The sequence below is a fragment of the Anser brachyrhynchus genome (assembly GCF_964034855.1).
Source record: "Anser brachyrhynchus genome assembly, chromosome: 13".
NCBI classification, from domain to species: Eukaryota; Metazoa; Chordata; class Aves; order Anseriformes; family Anatidae; genus Anser; species Anser brachyrhynchus.
The window spans coordinates 5,273,917-5,291,570 of record NC_137708.1 but is presented as its reverse complement, the minus strand read 5'-3'; the positions used below and the strand labels follow the sequence as shown (position 1 = coordinate 5,291,570).

The following is a 17,654-nucleotide window of genomic DNA, read 5'->3' as shown; positions in this document are numbered from 1 at the left end:
TTGCTTTAAATGAAGTGAGAATATGTTTTGGGTTTTGTTTGTTTGTTTTTCATTTGAAATACAGACAGTGTCAAAGACAAAATTCTCACTGATTTGACAATGTCAAAGTTTTACTTATGATTGGGGAAGACAATTTTTCAAATAAATGGAGCTCTGAAAGTAAGATTTTTTTCACTCTGGAATGTCTATTTTTAGGCCTCTCATCTTATATCATTGAAATATTTTGTACCGTTCCATTTTATTTTTTGTTTATGGCGTTTTTCTGTTCATTTCTTTTCCAGTACATTTTTAATTACATTTGGATCTTGATTGGAAATTTTGAACTCTGAAGAGTTTCAGTTTTAAAAATACCTGTAGTGATCAAAATAGTTTTGATTTAAAACTCATTATCATTTACAATTTAAAATCAAGAATCTTTCAAGCATATCTTCAATCAGCAGTTAGGGACCATGGTAAAACTGTTGGCTTCGGGGTGCCTGTCTATTATATGAGCAGATCTACTGGTGTACAAATTACCTGAACATTTCTACTAGGGTTAGATGATAAATATAGCCCAAATGCAGACAATACACATGCCATGATACTGGAATTTGCTTGCCTAGTTGTTCTGGTTTAATTCAAATTACTAATCGAAAAAAGTGATATTATGTATCAGCAACAACACTAGTATTAAGTAGTTGTAGTAGTGAAGTATTAGCACTTACATAGCGATAGGTGCTTTTAATATGCTGGACAGCATCAGTTCAGCTTCATAACTGTCTAATATCCTCAAAGTAAGCTTGATTCCAGCTTCTATAAACTATGCATACTTCAGTGTTTTACTTCAATTGTTATGCTCACAAAGATGGTGAGGTGGTTCACCTGTGACTCTGCTTTGGCACTTAATCCCTGGTAAATGTTGTTCTATATAATTTTTTTGATGAAACAACATTTCAGAGGCTTTATCCGTTTGACTTCTCTGCAACCAGTTGGTGTTTGGGAGTGAACACAACAGCATTTATTTAAACACATACTCACACACACACACACAAACACAAATACAGGATTAGGAACTTTTAAATGGAAATAGATTGTATGAGTATATGGCCTTCTCTCTCATTCTTGATTTCTTCCTCACCCTGCTTGCAAAGGCATTGTCTCTGTAACCCTATAATTTAGTTGTTTTAAGCTCTTCATCTTTTGACATTTACTAAGGTCCTTCATTGATTTATCTTAGTTAAGTACATTCATATGTTGACAGTTCTTGATGGTTTATTCTTATCTGCCCAAATGTAGCTCTACAAGCCAATCTCTCTCAATCTTCTAGGAAAGAAATCACCACAAATCAAAGCCCTAAGGTAACCAAACAAAAAACTTAATGGGAAAACTTTGCAAAGTGAATCACCTGTTACTTTTTTAAAGCATGGTTTTCTTAATTTTTCCTCAGTTTTTGAACCACCCTTAAGACAGTTCTGAATGAAATTACCACCTAATAAGATTCAGTTGTGTCACCAGTTCTATTTATGAGGTTAACTTGTGGAAAAACTTCCATAAACAGAATTTGGCACCTTGCTGTTTAAAAGCGGTATTTGTTAGTTGCTCAAATCATGAATGGCATTGCTGATGTTGTCAAGGACTTAGTCTCCTATAATACCCAGGTGAATGTAGATGGCTGTTCACATTAAAAACCATTTCTCATGCAATATACAGCGTTGCTCAAAATGTGAGTTTGTCTCCTGCTGCTGCTGAGCTATCCCTTCACTTCTCTAGCCCAGGGGCATGCTGGTTTCTATTCATAAAAGCTTTGCAACAGTGTTCCACTGCTGCCTAATTGCAGCTAGGAACTCAAAAAAGCAATACTGTGGCTTTTTCTAATGGGTTGTGGTTAGAAATTCCCATGCATAATATACTGTGGCAGGATATCAGATTGCTGTCACACAAAAAAATTCTAGTCAGCCATTAGAGTTGTAATTGCGTTAACAGCAGATTATCTGTTGCTGAATTCTTTTTGCCCAGTAACAATTTGTAAAACTATCAGAGAGTTTTCTAAGTAGAGAAAGAATTGTATTTTCACTAAATGTGCTTATATTTTTCCCTGCTCTGGAAGTACTGTATTCATCGCCATTTCTAAGCCTCATAATTCAGTGAGCTGCTAAGTCCTGTACTCTCACCACCACTGTAGGTCAGAAATGGTGACAGTTTTGTAGTCTTGAACGACCTCCGTGATCTCTCAAGCCCTGTAATGACAGTAGATTTAAACAATTATCAGCATTTTTAACTCCAGTTACTACGGGGTTTGTGACTCAGCCATAAAAACAATCATGCAGTGCTAAAACCCGACATACAAGCTCTAACTTGTACAGCTATTAATATTGGATTATGCATTTTAAAAGGAAGTCAACAAAATATTTTTCACATCATAAATGTATGACAAAGAACAAATCAATGTGGAAGCTGTTATTATTAAACCCTTTTATTATGGGATCTATTTCCAAATAAGGTATTTGACAAGGTAAAGCAGTATTGAAGATTGCTGGTTATTTAACACAGTATTGTTGGTTTGTTATGTACGTATAACTCCAAGCACAATGACGCTTTGATTGTCCTATCATTACATACAGTTGTTAAAAGAAAAAAATAGGCTACTTAAAAACAAACCTTATACTTTGAACTTGGTTTCTTAATCATTAGATGTCCAAATGAAGCTGACTGAAAAAAGACATAATATAGCTTTATATCAGTCTAACTAGTAAACAGGAGAAATGATGTAACAGTTGATGATTACATAAATTAATAAAACCCTCGCATATTTTCTGTATTGTAATAACAAAATAATAACTCATTATAACTGAATAAATTAGTGCTAACAAAGAGTACAAGTTTTTGTAATATCAATAAGCAGAAAGCATAGCAGCATTGTCTTTTTTAAAGAGACTAATGTAATTATATAAAAAACAGAGATAGACAGATTTTTCATAGCTTCTATGTTAAAAGTCTGTATGAATTTTTGAATTTAGAGGTTAATCTGACTTTTTAACAATTTTAATATAAACCTAGAGGATATCCTAGAATTATACGTGGTCACCAAAGGCACATTTTTCGTGTGCTGGGAAGCTTCTACTTCGAAATCTGTTTTTTTTTTTTTTTTCTGTTTAACATCAATTGTTTGCTTTTAGCTAAGAAATATTAGACATAGTATATATAGCAGGAAAATCTAATATAGCTGACATTCAAACAGTTTTCCGTATATATTTATACAGTGTTATGTATTATATTTATACTCCAGTGTTATAATTCACTGGAGTACTCAAACTTGGAGTACTGCATACAGGTCTGGGGCCCCCAGCACAAGAAAGGCATGGACCTGATGGACCTGTTAGAGTGAGTCCAGAGGAGGCCATAAAGATGCTCAGAGGTCTGGAGCACCTCTTTATGAAGACAGGCTGAGAAAGCTGGGGATTTTCAGCCTGGAAGAGAGAAGGCTTTGGAAAAATCTCATTGCAGCCTTTCAGTATTTAAAGGGGGCTTATAAAAAAGATGGAGAGCAACTTTTTACATGGGCATGTAGTGATAGGACAAGGGGAAAAGCTTTTAAAGTGAGAGAGGGCAGATTTAGATCAGATGTTAGGAGAAAATTCTTCACTATGAGGGTGGTGAGGCACTGGCATGGGCTGCCCAGAGAAGCTGTTGATGCTCCATCCTTGGAGGTGTTCAAGACCAGGCTGGATGGGGCTTTGAGAAGCATGGGCTGGTGGGAGGTGTCCCTGCCTGTGGAACTGCATGGGCTTGCAACCCAAGCCATACTAGGATTCTATGAATTTCTTTTTAGCATTTTGAATATTAAGTTAACATTCATTGCAGTTTGAAAGAAAGTATGCAATCAAAATACAGGGTTAAATGGGACCAGTCAATATAATATATATAACAGGAGTAAAATAAATAAATAAATAAGAAATTCAAGTCAGATACTTTAAGAGATATAAAATGTCATAGTTAATTTTTCATTCATCTAGACCAGAGTGGTACTCCTGCATTGTCCATGAAAGTGAAATAGCTTTTGATAATTTGACAGTGATGCTGCTTAACATTATCCAAAAGAGTTGAACCACTCCATCATTTACTATCTTACATGCACTACCTACTAACTAGTATATATATACGATAATCAGTGAGCCTTCCAAATTATAGATTCTTAATAATTAAAATGTGAAATTTTTGTATAACATATAGTCAAAGAATATGGGCTGAATCCTCATTAGTAAGCAACACAAACATCATTGCTCTGAGGATTTTCTCATTTTTCTGTTCTTTTTTTTTTCCCCCCCACATATTTAGACCAGTTGTGACAGAACTTATTATTTTACTCCACAAGCAGGGTATCAGTCACACCACTTCCACAGCATGGCTGAGGCTGGCAAGGTGTCTGGAGACCATCCAGTCCAACCCTCTGCTCAGAGCAGAGTCAACTAGAGCAGGTTGCTCAAGGTTGTGTCCTGTCAGGTTTCAAGTATCTCTAAGGATTTCATTTTGCAATACAGAGAATAAAATGTAAACATTGGAGCCAAAGGATGCATGTACTCATATGCTGTCTGTCTATGGCATGCTATGTATGTAATGCTCCCATAAGCCATACTGTCTTTACTTAATGAAAAGACAAAGAAGGAAGTAAAAAAAAGTTGTGTGCTGATGTGGACAACTGAGATCTCATACAAGCAGGGTACGAAACTATTGCAAATTAAATCATTGTTTTCTATAATATTAATATTAATCAACTTTTTGTAATAAACTGCAAGCAAGACTTCCTCTGAACTTTATTCTGCCTACTCAGTTGACAAATTCTTTTACTCAGATTCTATTGTTCAAGTGACTGTTCTTTAAAAAGCAAATAAAAAAGCTCTTCACTTCTTCAATATCCTCTGAAATATTTTCTTCTGGTTTTGTTCATCTCTAGTACTCACTCACCTTTGGCTTTTACAAGCCAAATAAAAGTACTTACTAACCCATGGTGATGGTTACTCTCACACTGAAATTGCAAACACTTATGTAAAGTTCCTGTCCATCAACTTTAAACAGGACATGTCTGTAACAAGCTCTGAATGCAAAAAATCTGAGTACTACCTACTGTTTCTAACTATTAGGCAATCTTTTGCTGTCTTGGATCCTACAGTACTGATATTTTCTCCTTTGTTTTTACTGAGACATTTTTCTAACTTGTCTTGGTGGTAACTATGGTGACAGTGATGTCAATGAAGAACAGATCAAAATATATCAGATAAGATAGAATTGATGAGACCCAGATACCTGTGTGATTCTTCGTATGTTAATTTGTATTTAATAATTAATCAAATAAGGATTTCAGATATAGATATACAAAAATACTGGTACCTAACTGGCAGCCATTGAGCTTCGCAGCCTTGAAAATGAATTCAGGATTGGATTACAAAAAAAAAAAAAAAAAGAAAAAAAAAAGCATCAGTCATACTAAGCACCCATCTGGAAATTAAATGTCAAAGATAAATGCAAGAGAGGGGAAAAAAATCAAATCAGAAAGGCAGTGTGCTTACAGAAAGACACAAACTGTTCTGAACAAAATTACCAAAGAAATGAGGTATTTGCTGAATGCCAAATACTTGCTTTGATTTTTTTCAGAGTATCCCCAACTTAGTGTCTTTTAAAAATATGATCTTTTTTGTAAATTCACTTAAAATAGTTATTTCCGTGGCGCATTTCAAAGTTCAGTTTAGGAAAAAAGTAAACTTACCACTTTCACTTTACAGCTCACAGATTGCATTTTATTGACACATAAGGAAAAATCTTAATCATTATATCTGTACATGAATATTTTTCCTCCCTTCTGTTGCTTGAGTGACATTCTCTTCATACACATCCTGTGTGGTTACCATTTTATGACTGATAGAAAGGGCCACATTGTAAAATGCAAAACTTCATATAATTTTATGTCATGTAGAAAAACACCAGATTTATATGGGAAATACTTGCAAGTCCATAAATAAATAGATCTGAAGAAACGGATAGGTAGAACTATACTCCATTTCCTTTAAACTTCAAGTAAAAGTATGGGTTCTTCACTGCATAACTTATTCTAATGGGTTCCTTCAAATAGACTGTTTTAGTTCATGTCACAACTATTGAAAATCTTCACAATTATATATGTGGAGATATTCAAGCTTCTGTCGGAAGAAATCATCAGTGCCAGCACATGGGCGGTTGCACAAAACCTGAGCATTAAGGAGGCTGTTGAAAGAGAAATTCTGGCAGGTCTTCCCGTGATAATATAAGGAGTTACCAGCTGCTCCTGCAATGCTTCTCCTGGAAGTTATCACACACAAAGGAGTTGGGGGAAGAATGGTGAGAACAGCTGGTGGCTCCATATATTCTCACACCCACAGACATCGACAAAAGGGAATGTCTGTATGCATCTTCAGTACTTCAATGCAAAGTCTGAAACTGAACTTAAATCAACCTAGTGAAATTCATCAAAACTAAGTACTAATACTCTCTGTCACCTGCTGATATTTTGGTAATGTGAGATCCCCTTTCTTACTGAGCTGCTATGAGGAAAGCAACGGTTTGCCTGAGAAAACAGGGTTAAAATCAGCTCTCTAAAATGTGTTATGTTGCTCAGTATGCACAGACTGAGGTCTTCATTTTGATGGAGTTTATCAGTTCATAGGGTTACATCTCATTTGTCTCAAATGTGAGGCTGTGAAATTTTGAAAAATTAAAATCAAATTCACGTGCAAGATCTAACTCGTATATGTTGTTGGATGTAGAGGTCTAACTTCACTTTTGTCAGTTTTTACATAAGAAGGAGAGATCTATGAAACTAATGGGAAGTATATAGTTACAAAACCATGAATAAGCCATACAAAATATTACTGTAGTCCTTATTTCATTATACATCTTGACAGGATGAATGGTGCTGATAAAAGCAGTGCAATAGTTTTCACATTATATTCCTAAATCTGCAAATATAACCAAGGTGAAATTATCATTGAATATTATCACACACAGACATGAGAGGATATAACACAACTAGCTTGAACACTTCCTCATTTAGATAGGTGCTCGTTAATGAGTGATTCAGACATCCTATGTCATATTTGGACTTTAGGGAAGTAATTATTTAATCAGCGATCTGCAAAAATTTTCACTATTCCATACAAATTCAACCATTTTCTACCTTACTGATTTATCCCTCTGCACAGCACTAAGCCACCTCCTTTTTGTCCTAAGAATTTTTCACACTTGAGAGAAAATTACTGCAATATTGAATGCAGTCATTTTTATTTCCTTACGGCATCTGTGAATCAAATACAAGCTTAGTTAACCTTGATCCAGTCTGGCCCCCTTTTTCCATACAGCACTAAAGCAGTCTTATAAATGCACTGTACTTTTCAAACTAGATTTATTTATTTTTTTCTTCCCCAAGAAGAAAATATGGTTGACATAATTTTGAAAAACAAACAGTAAAAAACTTAAGGGTATTCAGTGTCTCTACAAATTCTAGGAGAATGCTTATATGCGTTGCAGTACCAAGGTGAAGTTCAGATTGTTTTTAGTTTTAGTGACAATGTAGAACAGAAAAGGAATTTGCTACATAATTAGCAGAAAATATCCTGAGATAGCCATTAGGGAGTAATCTCTATGAAAGTATTACCATAATCAATTAGTAGGGATGCATTCTTAATTAAGTTTAAGCAATGAGAATGGTTTATTCTGCAATGCTAGTATTGAATTAATTTGTAAATAAAACTGTGGGTAGAAACTGCAATATAAAATTCTTGTAACGAACCTACTCTAAAAGCAATTTTATGTTATATTTATTTTAAATTTGGTGTTTTTCGATCTTTAACCTGAATTAATTAAACTCAGTAATATGATTTGCAAAAACACAGTGCTGCCCAGGTAGAGAAGCACTTAAAAATTACCTTTGTTTTAGAAGTGACCACCTAAAATCATGAATTGTGAAGAACATGACCAGTCACTGGAATTAAATATTTATTCAATATCTGCTGCAGAAATAAATGCACTTGAAGCATATTTATCATGTTTCTTCTTGAAACAATAAATTCCACCATTCAGCAGCACCCATATAATTGGTATAAGTTCCCTGTTGGTATAAGATTACCTTGTTGTAAATAACATTACTGAGTATAATATTTTAATTTTATTTAAGTTTCAGTCCTCTCAAAAGTCTATCTCCAGGACCATATAATTTCTAATCTAAGAATTAGATACTTTCTAAGATTTTTAGTAGTACAATAGAGCAGCTAAGAGCAAGGAGTGACCTATATCACTCCGTGAGACATTGGCTTCAATACCAGTATGACTGGACATTCATTACTGGACATCCACTATTTTGTCTTCTCCATAGAAAATTTCACATAGCTTGCCCTTTCCAGGTTGCGGTGAAGACAGTCTTTCTTGTGGCAGACAAAAGTACTTATTGCTTTTGTCATTCTGCTGGGAAGAACAACAAGATTTTTCTTGGATTTCCTAAGTGAAGATCAAGAATAAAATCTTTACTTACAAAAAATGTTGTGCTGCTTTTCCAGTGGCCTTTCAAATGCCAAGGCAAACTCTAAATGCCCTCCAGAGTTTCCTTCACAACTTTATGAATCTGTGCTTCTAGTATTATATTTGGCATATTTCCTCCAGTATTGGCGAATTTTAACTTTCTAATCAAAAAGTATAACATGATGTGAGATGCTGTTGAAAGTGTTTCTAGCTTTCTCATGCCTGCCTCAGTGATTAGTTATACTATCATACAACTGAAATAATTAAATAATCACACCTTACTGTCAAGAAAGTTATTATTTAGTCAAATCAAACTATATAAGGTTTTCTCACTCCGAAATACCCATGTCTATTAGGATCACAGAAAACTAACGTGATAAAGCACATCAGCAAGGCACTCTGAAGAGTAACTACACTTTGGGCCCATCCCCTGTTACTTCTCCTTGCCTCATGGTTGAGACTTTGCTTGCTGGGTGAGAACTTCATAATATTGCTTTCTCTGCCTCTGTGAGAAAATGCTCTTAGAATATATGTTGGTCTCTAGTTCTGTCAGTATGGCACAACTCTAAAACATTTTCTGCATATAAATTTGTAGCTGTCATCACAGTTTTGGCATAGTGCTGTTTGGGTGTCTTTATGTCCTAGTTAGATTTGCGGTGTATGTGACATGCAAACATTCTGTGCAAACACAATAAATATGATGTGTCCAACACCAGGTCTACTTTGCATGCACACAACTTGTCTGCATGGAAAATGTGCGCTTGCTCCGCAAATCTGATGCTGAGCTAGTGGGTCTTGGAGATTCCTTTACTCCAGAGGTTTCAGGCCCTGAGCAAAGACCATATGAAGCCAGAATCTAAGTAAATGCAGTTCTAATTTTCTCTAGGCTTTTATTATTAAACCTTGATTACATCATGTTAACTGTGAATTAACTGTGGGGGGAAAAAACAACTGCTCTGAGGTACCTGTAACTTTTGACTCACTATCCTAGTTTAGTAACAAATGCAATATAATAGTATGCATTACTATGGAGATCCAGGAAGAGGAATGTAATTATCAATTCATTTATTTTTGGAAGGGAAGAGCCTTCAGTAGTAAATGCTAACAGCTAGGCGACAAACTCCATTCATTGCTGAGGGTCTAGAAGGGACACTAGACGAGGTTTTCTGCAATCCAGGCTGGATGCTTTTTGGCAAGGTACTGCTTCCTTCTTCACTTAATTCATAAGGAGAGAGACTGGATATTTAACAGGATTAGAACCCAATTTCATTTTAACTTTTAGTCATCTGTTCATTCGTTACTCTCTATTTGTCTTATATCTGACCACCTGAAGAACATGACAACTTACCAAACATAACCAAAACACATATAATGTTTTTAATAAATTTAGCCTTAGATCCTTTTTCCCTTACATTACTTTTCAGTATATTCTATATATATATAAAAAACTATTTAATAATGGCCCTCAATAGTGAAGAAGTGCTTTCCTGTTAATTTTGAAGTGACTTATTTATTTTCATAAGAAATTGCATATAGAATATTTGACATTCCTTAGCTAAAGGCATATATCCTTAGAATATGCCTTGTTAAATTTCCAAGGAAATGGGATCCAAAGATATTACCATAACTGAAGCATCTAGTGACGGAGTCATTTTTCGAAATGCCTTTGATTGAACTGCATTCCTACAGCAGGTATGCAAGAATGCACGCTGAATGCATTTTCAAAGTGACCCTGTCAAACTTATAGTGACTGTATCTTCTCTCTGAACTTTTGATAAAATGCTCATGATTACATGCTGATTTTTTCAGGAACTCCATCCGGGCAAGAACAGTGTATCTACTGGCAGCAAGGTCATGATAGAGCAAGTTTGCATCCCAAAAAACCTACCATTATGAACTCATTTTTACCAATTTATTGCCAAAGCTCCTGTGGAATGTATATGTAGACATATTCCTTTTATACACAGCTTAGCAGATGATCTGGTATCCAGTGAATTCTAGCAACTCAGAAAAGTGCAAAGAAATTCTGCTTGCATACAGCCTGTGTTAAAAAAGTATCTGGAGAGCACATAAAGAACTGAAGAGGTGTTTCCATGTATTGTTCATTCCTCAAGCCTCTAGCTTTTTAACTATACGTATTACCACTAACTGCATTTATATTATAAAAATCAAAATGCTGGCAAACCAAATTCCATATATTTTTACCTCTTATAACATATTGATTGGTTGGAATGTAAATGCTTGCTATTAACAGGGCATCAACTTGAATGCTTCAGTTCAGATTTGATATTCAGTGTTAAGCCTAGCAGTTCCTTCTTCAGTTTGTTTTCCTACCTCTTCCACTTTTTTTTTTTTAAATTCAATTTAAAATAGTATAGGAATGTATCATTGTAGAGATAATAGAGATTTTTGAGAGTAATATATTTTGCTCTTTCTTAGAATCTAAGTGCTTATTCTTTAAATAATTTCATTTAACTCTCTCTTTATAAAAAAATGAGAGAAGTAAATAAAGACTTATGTTTCACTCTGTTAATGCTTCATATTCATCAGTAGAAACCATGACTAATCAGTGTTTGTGAAAGTTGCAACAATTTCCAAACTGTTTGAAATAGCAGTAGAGTTTTGGACAATCTTTAAATCACTCTTTCTGCTCTGGATGAACAATAAACTTGGGGAAGACTAATTTTTTTCTTTTTAAAAATCTGATTTATAGTAGAGAATGTGCATTAATGTATGTATGCAACAAAGTATAAAGCTATGTACAAAGCTAATGGGGACAGAAGCTTACTACATAGCATGTTTTATAAAATGTTTTTTATACTTGCTCACTTTGACACAGCCAAGAAATACAGAATTTGGCACTATATAGAAATGAAAGATTGCTGACTTTTCTGTAATACTCATCAAGCAAGGAAACGACTTCTTTAGAACTCTCAGTTTTTGTACTTTGTATCACTTAGGATTCTTATTAAACAATTTATTTATTTTTTTAATTTTAGCTGTGAAGAAATGGGTGTGTATATGTGTGTGTGTGTTTGTATGTCTAGACAGATTCTCCTTTCTTTTGCATACAGAACTCACAGTATGTTTCTTCTGACCACATTAAAAATGTTCCCCACAGAAATGCCAGTAGGAACAAGTCTTGGTTTGTTATTATTTTGTGTTTGTGTGTGTGGTCTTTTTTCCAAGCTGTAAGTCCTCCCCATCTTTTTCTTCACAGCATTTTCTAATGTGTTACCCAATTTATTGTTGTTTCATAAAACCATACTTACATAAAATCACTGGAAATGTTCAGTATAGACGTCAAGAGGCACAAATGTACTTTTCACTGAACATGCTGCAGTCCTGAACTGTTTAAAACCAGCAAGAAATGATGAAAAATATCTTATTTATTGGCCTGTTGATAGATTTGAATCAAAACAACACCAGAATCTTTTATGATCTACTGGAGAAACTATCCTTTACCTATTAAAGCACAGATGAAAACTGTTAAGATTGCTTCATGATTGCATACACTACATTTCTTGAATGTGAAAAAACAACCAGCAGTTTCTATGACTATTGAATGCTGAAATCTAGAGGTCACATTTGAACCATGTGCCTCAAAGCTCCGTCTCACAGGGCTATTCCCCATTTCTCCCTGTTAAGTCATAAGAACTCATAGGAAAAAGGTTGTATAGAACATTATAAAAAATTACTAAAGACTGAAAAAGGACACAAAGTTGCAATAATATATTCTATAAACTCCATTTTCATCTTCTTTTACTGTTTATCTCTTGGTTCTGCTTCCTGAAGTTAATATAATTTTAGCAGTATTCTGTTTTCTAAATAGTCATTTTCCCCTTGACACTTACACAATTTTACCTGACAGAACATTAGGGAGTAAATACTTTTTCTAAGACTCCTTCACCTATGCTGTATGCTATTTGAACTTTCCTCCCCCTCCCCAGGGAAGAAGTTGTGTACCCTTCAGGGTGTCTTTTGGTTTACTATCTTTTGCATACCAACAGGCAACAGAGTACAGTAAGAAAAAAGTACTCATGCCATTACTGAGATTTAATGCTGTGTTTACAGAACCCTATGGCTATTTTAGAAAGAGGGTACAAAGGGTTTGTTAAAAATAGAAACAAAAATCATTGGGTAGTAAAAGCACTTGCACTATTCTTTGATCATTTCACAGAACCCCTTGCATACTGAAAGGGTTGTTGATAAAGCAGCCTAGTGCGACTATTTGAAAGAACTGATATAGTCTAGTTCAGTCTTCAGCTGTGTGATGTCAGTGAGCTCATCTAACAGACGAGTTTCCTTGAGACAACTGTTATGAAATTCTTAAGAAACCAGTTCTGACTGAGTCATTGAAACCTGAGGAAATATTTAATAAATACTGAGGTTTTTTAAAAGTCTTTCCCCTTGGCTCTCCTGTCTTCTCAGAGACAAATAATTGCTTAAAATTATTTACTTCATAACTTCACAATCCTGCCACAATATACAATATAAATCACATCAATTCTTTTATTGTATACCTATTTGGCTGTGGTATGTAAACTGAGAGAAAACTTTTCTATGTATTCTGAATGTCATAGATTGACAGAACTATGGTATAATGATATCTGTCAGGACAGGACAGATTTTTGGACAGACTTCAAGACCTATTACCAAATTAGAAATTTATTTTATATAATGTAGTGTTTGATGTACTAAAATATGACATGAGTGACAACATCACTATTGAAAACAACCAAAGTATGTTAAAATACATACTTAGTCATTTCAGAAGTGTGCCCTGACACGTCTTCTAGTATTGCCAAGGAATCTTTCTGCCATTTCTTAGCCACCTCCAGCACAGACTTATAGACAGAAAGCTTTAACACAGCTGCAGCTGTCAGCCTCATATTTCTGCAATCAGGTCATTCTTGTGTTTTCTCGACCTTGAGGCTTTGCAAGGGAAAAACGTGATCTATAAAGCAACCTCTGGCATACTGCAGATTTGAGAGTAATGCATTGTTTTCAAGTTGAGACTTTCCTAATCTTAACAATTGTGAAAGATGACAGTCTGGAAATTGGTTTACAGATTCTTCCAAGAGCTGGCCTCCTCTCATCCCATGGTATGAATTACTATTTTTGTTCCTTCATATGGTATGTATTGACTCTTGCTGTGTGATGCTTTAGCCTAGTGGCATGAAAAATGACAAATGCAAGAAAACATTTGTTTCACACTTCTGTACTGGTCAGAGCTGGCCTATCTCTGACATGCACCAAATGTGGGCTTACTTTTTATTTTTATGTTTTTTTAGCAACAATGTTTAAGCCATTGGTCTTTATCTCTTGTGGTCCTACTTGCCAAAGAGTGACTTCAGAATGGTGCTTTATGTTGTGCTTATGTAGGAGCTTATGGTGCTTATGTAGGAGCTGCACGGCATCGTTGCATGATGTGTAAAGTCCAAACTAACAGCATTTATTATTGTTGTCCAAATAGCCAAACCTACATAATGGCTATGTGAGCCAAGTTCAGTCTTCAGTTATAAAGGCCAAATATTTTACAGGTTCTGCTAAAGATCGTGAATATTCACTTTAGTATATGTTCTGTAAATAAGCTTATTTAAAATATTATTAAGGTTTCTATTTCAGAGAAAACAACAGAACTCCAAATATATTTGTGTGTGCGTCCACATGTCATGTATTATTTTGTGTAACTCTTTGTTACTTTAGTAATATCTTCTATCATTCTAAAAAAAAAAAAATCAATTAAATTCTACCCTGTCTGAAATTTTTGCACCATTTTGCCTTTTTTACCCCGTCTCCCATTCCATCTGGAAGATATCTGATGGTGTTATAATTAACATACATGCTATGTTAACATGGTATGCTTTTACATTTAATGAAGCTATTTGATTTCTGTCTATACAATTTTTATATTTAGCAGAATCATTTTTCTGGTAATTTAACAGACTGTACTTGAGTAGTATTTTTTTCATGCAGACTAATAAAACTTTGATAACAAGCTTAGAATGATTTTATTTTTTTCCTTATTTAAGGGCTGGTGCCTTTAATAGTGTTATAATCGTATGAAGTTGATTTGCAGTTAAATGAAAAGAAAGTGTCTCAGGTTCATGCCATTGTCAGTGATAAGTTCATTTTATGTACGTTTTCTTCATTTATTGTACTTTTTGTACAAAAAATACATACTTTCCCAAAAATAGATGTCATTCTGCAGTAGTGTCTCAGAAAGCAGTGTCCATTATAGTTGTCCTACCCCTGTGTTCACTCACTTTTTGAGGCATATGTTTTAAATATAAATATATAAACAATATATAAACAGTGATTTAGATTTATGTAATCTAAATACGTTCATGAACACAGATAATAGACCACAAAGGAACAGCTATAAAAAAATAAAAATAAAAATAAACCTAGCTTTGTTCCTATTGTTATGAATATTTTTATCTTTCAGTTAACTACGTTTCCTTTTCACAGATTTCACAGATTTCTCTAGGTTGGAAGAGACCTCAAGATCATCGAGTCCAACCTCCGACCTAACACTAAGTACTCCACTAAACCATATCCCTAAGCTCTACATCTAAACGTCTTTTAAAGACCTCCAGGGATGGTGACTCCACCACCTCCCTGGGCAGCCTGTTCCAATGCTTAATAACCCTTTCGGTAAAGAAGTACTTCCTAACATCCAACCTAAAACTCCCCTGTCGCAACTTTAGCCCATTCCCCCTCGTCCTGTCACTAGGCACGTGGGAGAATAGACCAACCCCCACCTCTCTACAGCCTCCTTTCAGGTAACTGTAGAGAGCGATGAGGTCTTTTTTTATTTTGAGTAATAAAATACCATAAAGAAAGAAGTATTTTATTCATTTACTTGCTTTTTCCATTTTCTGTCTCAGCTGACAGCAGGTGTATATGACTTGGTTGTATGTTGAATTTTTGTCTTTTCATAAATTTAATGGTACTGAAGAAACTGAAATGTATTTCAGTATCCAACAAATTGCCTGAATGTGAAATATTAAAACTGTTCCTGACAAACAATGGCAAGACTCATGGACCTTCCATGTCAAGCTTCAGGAGAGAATGTCCTCTTGTGCAGACTTGTAGTATTAACAGCACAGCGTAATCTTTGTGATATTATCGCACAAAAATTGCTGAAGCTTTTCCAGGAGAAGCTTCCAGCAGTTACCTAGCATGCTGAATTTGAGCAGTAGTTAGCAGTCTGACAGAATTACAACCATGTGTAAAAAAGTTTGATAATAAGCAGAATGCTGGGCACTGTCAATGAGGAGACAGCACTATCATGAAGATTTACATAATAGATATGAAACTATTTTCCATTGTATAATCATTTTTAATGCAAGAATTGATAATGAAATGAGAAAATGATTCTTTTATTATCAGAATAATGGGTCAAACACGAAATAAAAAAAGAAGAAATTGTTTTAAAGTGCAGAATATTAGCAAAAAAAAAAAAGTGGAACTAGCTTTCTTTAAACCTGGTTTTCTACTTTTCTTTTTTTCAGTGGCAATAATTAAACACTCCCAAACTGATACTTCAGGTTGCATAGGGCTGTTTGTTGTTGTTGTTGTTGTTTTTTAGATAAAAAACTGAATTTGTAATATATGCCAAAATGCAGGAGGTTTTTATATATTTACACAGTTCAAGAAAAAAAATGACTAGGTGATCTTGGAGGTCTCTTCCAACCTAGATGTTTCTGTGATTCTGTGAAAAAAAGTATTCTGTTTGCATTTTTCCAGTGCTTAATTTTGGCTGACTCTTATCCACAAAAAGTTTCAAATTAAAGAGGCTCTTGCATGACTTTGCTTGCAGTAGTGCCTCCAAATACAGTGATTTGCTCTGTATTGACTTAAAGTACAATTTATTCGATTAAAAGACGCTAAGGAAAAGGAAGGAAAGGAAGGAAAAGGAAGATGCTTCAGGAATAGTGTGAAGTATTGACCTAATCCAACCGTGCTCAGACAAACTGGCAGTAGCAGAATTGAAATGGTACATTTAGACAAGAAGAAAAAAGTCTGGTGCCTCTACAATTTACATATTCTTCCACACAATGATATAAAATAAAGCTTGAACTGCTTCTGCAAAGCAAACCTTCTGGCTATGTGTAAATTTCTGCACAAATTCTGGTAGCAGATCCTGAGCTAAGGAAGCATTAATTTACATCTGCAGATGATTTAGATTGTTTTTTTATGCTGCAGTGTGATAGAAAGATCTGGAAACACATTTCAAATGACCAGCTTATGAAAAACCTTTCCCACAAAGCTCATCACAGGAAGATCACTGCACAATCTGAGATTAGGCAAAAGTTTTAGTCCACACTGCAAGTTTTCACAAGCACAAATAGTGATTTTTTTCTGACCTAAGGCAGTAAGAAGAGCTCTTTTTCTCTGTAAAATGTAAATCACTGCAGATGCCAAATCAGAAAACAGAAAACCAAAACAAAAAACCAAAACAAAACAGAACAAAAACCAAACAAAAAACATGCTATCATATCTACTAGGCATAAATGACACAAATACTGTAGTAATTTCCTCAATGACAACCTCACAACAATCAATTTCTCCTTCTGATCTGAGCTATGGTGCAGAAGAACATGTACTTAGTCTGACATACTAAAATGCAGAAGTTCTGCCTGTTTAGAAGTTTAATTTCACCTCAATTACAAATGAAATCCTGCCATTTCTTAATATAGTTAGTTTCAGGTTATTTTTAGTAAACGCCAAACTATTTTCCAAATTATTTTAGCACTTTTGAAACCAAATAATTTGTTTCAGTTGAATTCAGCTCACTGTTTTGCAGCTGTGTGATATTAAACAGCATTTCTGACTTGTGCACTGTTTCCTAAGAGCTACAGAAAACCTTGTAATCCCATTCTTTAAAAACCTGTTGCTGACTACATCTCTCATTGTAGTATTCTCTCACCTAAGGAGCAGAAACACTTCTTCATAGTTTTATTTGAGGATTTCAAGCATACTGTTCGCTTTATGCTTAAAAAGAGTCATTTTGATTTAGGATTATAGTCCTCCTGTTGTCAGCCCACAGAAAATACAACCTAATTGCAGCTTCTCACAGCTGCTGAGAGAAGTAAGCTTGTAGAGGAATAGTTTTATGTTCTTGT

General features: G+C 34.6%; 1 protein-coding gene across 8 annotated transcripts in view; it reads right to left on the bottom strand.

Moving 5' to 3' along the window:
* PCDH11X (protocadherin 11 X-linked) overlaps positions 1-17,654 on the bottom strand; it is a 484,442-nt gene that overhangs the window by 57,764 nt on the left and 409,024 nt on the right. For 7 of the 8 annotated variants that reach the window (XM_080553216.1, XM_080553221.1, XM_080553198.1 and 4 more), the window contains exon 7: positions 2,151-2,216. The exons of the other annotated variant lie outside the window; for it this stretch is intronic. In XM_080553216.1, coding sequence (XP_080409342.1) covers positions 2,151-2,216 — 66 coding nt within the window. The remainder of the gene's footprint in view (positions 1-2,150; positions 2,217-17,654) is intronic. 8 annotated transcript variants of the gene reach the window in all.